Below are 8,248 nucleotides of genomic sequence, written 5' to 3' on the forward strand. Positions count from 1 at the left end.
CCCTCATAGCACGCTCTAACGGATCATCCCTGTTGCTCCATAGGGCATTATTGAATACTCCCTCCGTCTCAAAATAAGTGTCTAACTTTGTACTAGTTCTAGTACAAATTTGTACTAAGTTCAAGACACTTATTTTGGGACGGAGGAAGTATAATATAATAATATGGTTGTGTGCGTAGATCGGGGTTCAACCTCCTTTTAAAAAAACTATATGTGGTGTGACAGTGTGACATGCATCAGTCATTTTCTCTGTAGCCGCCTTGCTCGCGGCCCCATCCCCCTTGTCTGAGGAGGACTTGTTCTGCCGCTTCCTCGCCGTGGCCACCCGGGCCGCCGACGTCTAGCCCCCGCGGTGCTCTCCCTCTCGCGGAATCTTCAACACGCCTTCTACCTGCCTGCGGTGCGGTTCTTATCCCCTTACTAGCCTTTTATCTCTATTGCTCCATTAGAGAGGTTCGCCACTTCTCTGGAATTTGATTCCGTGCTTTGGTTGTAGCATCTAAGAGCGACAGAGTTTGCTCTTGCCTCATTTTGAAGTACATCTTAGGAGGTTCTGTTTTGCGCGTAGAGGAGGGATGCCTTGAATTTTTGCTCGGATGGATTCAAGAAGCCATTCTGAATTTTTACTTTTGCGGTTCCTAATCACAGAACTCGTCAGTTGATTCGCTAATGGCCCTGGATCTTGGAAAATGCCCTTTCATTTATATGTATGAAGTAGGTGGTAGCACGTGAGTGGCCAGACACAACAGAACAGAAAAGTAACGAATTTCAAGATATGCGCGCTTAGAAACGATTGTCCGTGTCATAAACAGTTTGCATTATTGATATGTTCAAAAGGTGTGACAGTGACAACGAGTGGGCAAAGGGAATCCATGTTTGATTTCATTAGTACTACCTTGGTATATATTCCTCTCATCCGTATTGCAGATCTAAGTGCACTAAATTAAATTTACCAAGAAGGGATAGAATAGAAATGGCAATCTTGTTCTGGTCGAGCATGTATTCTTTGGCATCCAATTCACTACAGATTGTCGGATAGTTATTCTCTCAGTTGTGTTGAACCTGGTTGCCAAGCTGCCTCCTTAGTCTCCCATAGAGTTTTAGTCCACTTGACTTCTGTACTCTGAATCGTCTCAATCATGCTCAAATTTTCTTGTTGACACATGCTGAACTCGGCTGCCAAGCTAATGCCCTCTGTTTCCTCTCGATTTCCTGTCGGAATTTGGCTAATATAATATTGGTAAAATCCATTGGTATCTTCTTCCACGTTCGTGTTAAATATCCCTTCATTTCACTTGTGAACACCTACCTTGTTCAGAAGTAGAGTGTGAAGTTCCAAGAATGCTGCCAAACATGGAGGAACCCCTTGTTGGAGGCAAGAGTGAGAAGACAGGAGGGCCAGGAGAGAGCCTCCTAGTGATTGAGGTCAAGAAGCAGCTGTACCTTGCCGGGCCTCTCGTCGTCGGAAGCCTCCTGCAGAACGTCGTCCAGATGATATCGGTCATGTTTGTCGGTCACCTCGGCGAGCTCGATCTCTCGAGTGCCTCCATCGCCACCTCCTTCGCCGGTGTCACCGGCTTCAGCTTGTTGGTATATATATTATGTCCATTTCATCTCTTGCATCTGTTGCATCTGTTGGACCTCCTGACAACTAACATCACATTGCTTTGTTCATGATTATTTGAGGCTGGCATGTCGAGCAGCTTGGACACACTGTGTGGGCAAGCCTTCGGAGCAAAGCAGTACCATCTTCTTGGCATCTACAAGCAGAGGGCAATCCTTGTGCTCACTCCTCTGAGCGTCGTGGTTGCTGTGATATGGGCATACACTGGCCAGATCCTCCTCTTCTTCGGCCAGGACCCTGAGATTGCCATGGGAGCAGGGAGCTACATCCGTTGGATGATCCCGGCGCTGTTCGTCTACGGCCCGCTGCAGTGTCATGTCCGGTTCCTACAGACGCAGAACATCGTCCTCCCGGTGATGCTGAGCTCAGGTGTCACAGCACTGAACCATATCTTGGTGTGCTGGTTGCTGGTTTACAAGCTTGGCCTGGGCAACAAGGGTGCTGCCTTGGCCAATACCATCTCTTACCTGACAAATCTGCTCATCCTGGCTCTCTACATCAGGCTCTCTCCATCCTGTAAGAGGACTTGGACAGGGTTGTCAATGGAGGCGTTTCGCGACATCCTTAGCTTTTTGAGGCTTGCCGTTCCATCTGCTCTCATGGTTTGGTGAGTTTGAGTTGATCCCTCTCTAATTGCAGGTAGAATTTTTCGTCGTCCATCTCCAATTGAATTTCATTCTACATTTATTTTACACAGTTTGGAGTGGTGGTCATTTGAGCTGCTTGTACTTTTTTCTGGATTTCTTCCAAATCCTAAGCTCGAGGCGTCGGTGTTGTCCATCAGGTGAGGTATCATATGCATGGTTTATTTCACATCTGGTTCGCCTTCGCCTTCTTCTGATAGTAACAGCTGAACTTGCTGCAGTTTAAATACTCTTTCACTAGTATTCAGAATCCCATCTGGTCTTGGTGCAGCTATAAGGTCAGATTGAACGACTCGAATTCATAAACCTGAATTTTTTTTTTTTGCGCTGGTATAAACCTGATATTTTGTTCATATAGTACTTCAATGATACTATCTATCTTACCATACGAAAACTTAATATTCATTATCTCTCGCCTCTGTAGCACCCGAGTATCAAACGAGCTCGGCGCGGGGCGGCCTGAGGCTGCCCGTTTAGCGACCCATGTGATCATGGTTCTGGGTCTTGTGTCAAGCGTATCGGTCGGTCTTGCTATCATTTTGGTGCGCAATTTATGGGGGTACGCATACAGCAACGAAAAGGAAGTGGTGGAATACATTGCCAGAATGATGCCAATTCTTGCCGTGACATTCTTGTTTGATGACCTGCAGTGTGTCCTTTCAGGTAAGTGCAGTGTAGGTGCTTCAGAGAAAATAAATTTGGAAATTATAAGGAGCCTGTGTATAGATATAGGATGAACAATATCTGTGATCGGCGTTTTTTCAGGTATCGTTAGGGGCTGTGGCTTCCAGAAGATTGGTGCGTATGTCAATCTCAGCGCGTACTACCTTGTCGGCATCCCGGCGGCTTTATATTTTGCCTTTGTGTACCATCTTGGTGGAATGGTACTTATTTTACTTATGTTATTATACAAAAGGATGAAGGGGAGCCTTGGCGCAGTGGTAAAGCTGCTGCCTTGTGACCATGAGGTCATGGGTTCAAGTCCTGGAAACAGCCTCTTACAGAAATGTAGGGAAAGGCTGCGTACTATAGACCCAAAGTGGTCGGACCCTTCCCTGGACCCTGCGCAAGCGGGAGCTACATGCACCAGGTTGCCCTTTTTTATTATACAAAAGGATCTAAGTTGACCTATATTCCTCATTTGACTTGAGGAAGCCTCTGAAAAATGTCGTTATGAACTGTTAGGGGCTGTGGTTCGGATTAACCTGTGGGCTTGTCGTGCAGACAGTGTTGCTCATGTCCATTACCCTGCGCACCAACTGGGACAAAGAAGTAAGCGCGCGGTCATATTGTTTTGTGAGTTTTGTTTTGTTGGCTTCTCGGTGATCTTACTGCATTGTTGCTTTGGTAGGCTTTGAAGGCAAAGGACAGGGTTTTCAGTTCTTCCCTGCCTGTAGACTTGGCAACATGAGACACACAAGACAAGATGCACAATTTTCTCGGGAAATTAGGCAGGGAGATGTGCATGGAGATAAGGAACCAATGAGGAATTGGTTGCTAAAATGGTGCTTCACTGGCATGTGCAATTCTTCACAGAAACATCTGGAAATAGGCGATCCGCTTTGGTAAAAACAATTTGGATACGGAAAATAAAATGTTAGGATGAGTAGAGGCGCAGTACTACCCTTGATAATGTAAGCAAGGGAATAAAATGTCTCTTCACTAGAACCCATAGTGTGGATCCAGGATTTCCTGAGAGGATTGATGAGATTATTCTCTTCACGGAAAGAATATATATATAATTGCTCAATTGCATGGAAAGGAGGTTCCTCGTCAGCATTGCATATGCTTGGTTTTTGTGCTTGGTAGTGCATTTCTGAGGGATGAGGACGCTAGTGATTACGATTGAGGGCCACTAGGTATCTAGAAAAGGCTAAAAGTAATGTTCGCCAGGACAAATAAAACAAGGAGGCAACGTTAAGGCTTTGCAGAAATGTGCTTCATGGGCAAACGGCGGTGACAAAAGTGTTCGTCATCTTGGCTGGATGATTTTGAGCTTTCGTGATCGTAGTAGTAGCGTGGCCCCGGGTGAGTCGGCAAAACTTGGTGTTGGCGCGGAGGTGCCAGCCATGCATTGGACGGAGAACGCTCATGGTCCGTTGTGTCCCTGATCTAGTGCTAGTAGCATCGCTGCGCACTATGGTTTAGTGGGGAGAAGACTAGAATAGAAACACAGGGTGTGCAAAACTGAGATGCATGTCCCTTAAAGTCTGCCACATTGGTCCAGCAGGCGGAAATGATGCTATCAAGACAGCTCAATGTGGCAGCCGCCTCCTCCCCTAAAAAATGGGGACGCGGTGGATCCCAATCCTCGCCTGTGGGTTGGCTCCATTTCACGTATATTTTTGAATTTTGTTAGGGTCTGTGTCATGCTCAGAAAGTCGAGACGAGGTGGCTATCTGAAGATGGAATAAGGCTCTTCCCACCTAGTCCCCACTTCGGTGGTGCATCTAACATCGTCGGTGGGCGTGTGGAGCTGTGTCTTCGGTGGATATGCCTTTGGTGGATTTACTCGGATCTATTCGTCATTCGTCTATGTTTGTGTATCTTCAGGTTGAATTCTTCCAACCTACGTTACTCTTCATCGGCGGCGGTTGCTGTTCTGGTGTGTTGGTCCTATGAGGCCTTAGCATGACGACTTCCCGACTGTCTACTACAACAGATTTTGCCCGGCTCCGGTGAAGGAAGAGTGATGATGGTGGCGCGTCTTTGGCTTCCTTCAGTGCTTGTAGTCGCCACTAGTTGGTCTATGAATCTTTATTATTTCGTGTTCGTTGTATTGTCATTATTGAAGAGGAATAAATCGGATGTTTTCCCAGAAAAAAAAATGGAAGCTCAACTAGACCAAAATGCAATTGACCCTTTTGGTATCGGTTACATGTGTTCTACGTATTTAGTACTAATAATTTATTGAACACTTATGTTTTTGTTGTTTTCTCTACTATCTTTACGCTAATGTGGAAGGCACATTCTACACTGGTTTCTAGGGCATTTAGAGCTTGTTCGGAATTCCGCTAGCTCCATGAAATCCCCGGAGCTGCGGAGCCAGGAAACAGTAGCTCCACGATTTTCAACGGTAACTCCACCCACTCCGGGAGTGTAGTTGTGGAGTGGAGGTCCTCCGAATAGGGCCTTATTCTGTTGTTTTTGCACTAATGCATACTCACTTTTTTTTAATATTGCATTTTACGTGAGTTGGTATATATTTTTTACTAGTTTCTTGATGTAGGACGGAATCCTAGGGGGACGATCTTTCACGTTTGGAGAGGATCCCTACGAGGAACACGAAGAACGCGCCGAAGGAAACGAGGGAAATCACGGGGGAACACAAGAGAAAGCACTCAACCAACATGAATATGATCACACATGTGCTAGATCCAAGAAACACAAAAAGATACACGGTCCAAATCCAACAAAGGACGATACAAGCGGCGGTAGTTAATCTCCGAGAGGAGGTCTTGAATCCACGAGGGATCTTCCCGTAAAGGGGTCTTGAATCCATGGTGGATCTTCTCCAAAGAGGCCGCGGTCTCTCACGAGGAGGAGATCCGTATGGATGAGCAAAGCTCTATCTCAAATGAGCTAATCCTTTGCTAACCCTAAACGTAGGTGGAGGGGAAGTATATATAGTCTAAGGGGCGAAGAGGTACATGGGCCTCGGCCCAGATGCGCTGCACGCAGGCAGGGGAGGCCGGATGTCCGGGCCTTCGCGAGGTGACGGATGTCCGGGCTAGTGGGTCGGACGTCTGGGCTGGAGTGGCCGGTCTCGGAGCTCTATGGATAGTCGGGGTCCGGATGTCCGGGCTGGGGGGTGGATGTACGGCGGCTCGGGAAGAGCCGGATGTCCGGACCTCAGGCTGGATGTCCGGGCTGACGGGGTTCAGCTTCGGGTGCGTTCTGTGATGGGCGACGGATTTCCGGGGTCGGGCCGGATGTCCGGGGCCTGTAGCAGCTGGCTCTTCTTCCTTCTCCTTCCTTTGCCTCCGCGCACGCTTGGCCTTGGTCCTTGGGTTCTCCATGGTCTCCTCGGGTGTACCTGAGTATGCACAAGGTCCGCGCTTGAAATAGCATTCATGTCTTAAATGCGGAAACGGAAGATTCGGAAGGAGCGAATTCACCTTAGGTCCAATGGCATAAGCTCGAGATCTCATCTTATGTATCCTTGGGGCTTGGAGAGTAGTCAGAGTGTACATGGGGATGAACGTGGGATGCTCCGCATCATCTCCCCCCCCCCTTGGGAAAGATCCGACCTCGGATCGTGATCCTCATCACCATGGAAACGGTTGTCGTGGACAGACTTGTAGTTGTTCGAAGTTGAAGGCATGGCGCAATCCAAGTATTCCAAGGTGTCGCCGGAGTGGTATACATGCAAAAGGAGCAAACACAAACAACACTCGGAAAATACAACGGTTAGCGCACACAAAGTGTCCATCGTGTAAGAATGAGTCCGTGCGGCAAGATAGTGCGTGGCAAGGCACAAGATGCTTATCCAGAAGATGTAGAATGAGATGTAAAGCAGTCATGTGAGCAAATTCATTTTTCATATGCACAAAGGTGTGGTGAATGTGATTACCATTGTGCAAAATGATGTCATAATGGGATGGTTTATGAAGAGCATGAACATGGTAATTGGTGCTCAATGTGATTACGTTGTCATGCAATTGATGATGGCAATATGATCATGATGTATGAATATGCCATCAAGGAAGATCACAACAAATTTGCTAAGGAAGTGAACAAGCTCATATATCATGGATGACATGGGAATACAAGGTGCAACAAGGCAATCATAATGTGAGTCAATCCATGCATAGGGTGCAAACTTGTGGTGAGTATGATATGTCCATCGAGCATGACATGTATGAACACAATGAACAAATATGGAGGTGTTGTTGTACTAATGCTCGATTGTAACGCCCACGATGCGGCTATATCTCCCATGTGTCGAAGCACGACTTAGAGGCATAACCGCATGGTGGTTTTGTCGCAAGAAGGGTCATATTCACACAATCCCATGTAATGAACAAGAATGGGATAAAGAGAGTTGGCTTACAATCGCCACTTCACACAATACATAAATAAGTTCATACATCATCCAAAATACACTCATAGACCGACTACGGTCAAATCCAAATGAAAAGAAGACAACCCCAAATGCTAGATCCCCGATCGTCCCAACTGGGCTCCACTACTGATTATCTGGAAACGAAACATAGTAACGACCAAGGTCCTCATAAACTCCCACTTGAGCTCAATTGCGCCACTTGCACTGGTATCCTCGGCACCTGCATCTGTTTTGGTAGAATCTGTGAGTCACGGGGACTCAGCAATCTCACACCCACGAGATCAAGACTATTTGAGCTTGTAGGTAGGAAAGGGGTATTATGGTGGAGCTGCAGCAAGCACTAAGCATATATGGTGGCTAACATACGCAAGTGAGAGCGAGAAGAGAAGCAACGCATCGGTCGAGAAGCTAGAAGTGATCAAGAAGTGATCCTGAAACTACTTACGTTCATACATAACTCAAACCGTGTTCACTTCCCGGACTCCGCCGAAAAGAGACCATCACGGCTACACACACGGTTGATGCATTTTAATGAAGTCAAGTGTCAAACTCTCTACAACCGGACATTAACAAATTCCCATCTTCCTCATAACCGCGGGCACGGCTTTCGAAAGATAATACCCTGCAGGGGTGTCCCAACTTAGCCCATCACAAGCTCTCACGGTCAACGAAGGATATACCTTCTCCCGGGAAGACCCGATCAGTCTCGGAATCCCGTTTGCAAGACATTTAGACAATGGTAAAACAAGACCAGCAAGACCGCCCGATGTTCCGACAAATCCCGATAGGAGTCGCACGTATCTCGTCTCAGGGCACACCGGATAAGTCAAGCTACGAGTAAAACCAGGCCTCGAGTTTCCCCGTGGTGGCCCTGCAGGTTGCTTGGTTCGGACCAACACTCGAAGGAGCACTGGC

At 47.1% G+C, this 8,248-nt stretch overlaps 1 protein-coding gene across 4 annotated transcripts; it reads left to right on the forward strand.

Annotated features, from left to right (window-relative positions):
- The first annotated feature begins 244 nt into the window (after positions 1 to 244).
- Positions 245 to 4,029, forward strand: LOC119364051 (protein DETOXIFICATION 16-like). Of its 4 annotated transcripts, none has more exons than XM_037629448.1 (9): positions 245 to 400; positions 1,319 to 1,590; positions 1,687 to 2,231; positions 2,322 to 2,408; positions 2,490 to 2,546; positions 2,693 to 2,931; positions 3,034 to 3,066; positions 3,454 to 3,540; positions 3,620 to 4,029. In XM_037629448.1, the coding sequence occupies exons 2-9, from the start codon at positions 1,342 to 1,344 to the stop codon at positions 3,835 to 3,837; spliced, it is 1,515 nt and encodes a 504-aa protein (XP_037485345.1). In that variant the 5' UTR covers positions 245 to 400; positions 1,319 to 1,341; the 3' UTR covers positions 3,838 to 4,029. The 4 variants fall into 4 exon arrangements, with proteins under 4 accessions (XP_037485345.1, XP_037485349.1, XP_037485348.1 ...); XM_037629451.1 differs by having other exon boundaries at positions 246 to 400; positions 3,034 to 3,152; positions 3,620 to 3,823; XM_037629449.1 differs by lacking the exon at positions 245 to 400 and adding an exon at positions 457 to 1,240.
- The last annotated feature ends 4,219 nt before the right edge of the window (positions 4,030 to 8,248 follow it).

Source organism: Triticum dicoccoides, chromosome 2B, assembly GCF_002162155.2.
Source record: "Triticum dicoccoides isolate Atlit2015 ecotype Zavitan chromosome 2B, WEW_v2.0, whole genome shotgun sequence".
NCBI lineage: Eukaryota > Viridiplantae > Streptophyta > Magnoliopsida > Poales > Poaceae > Triticum > Triticum dicoccoides.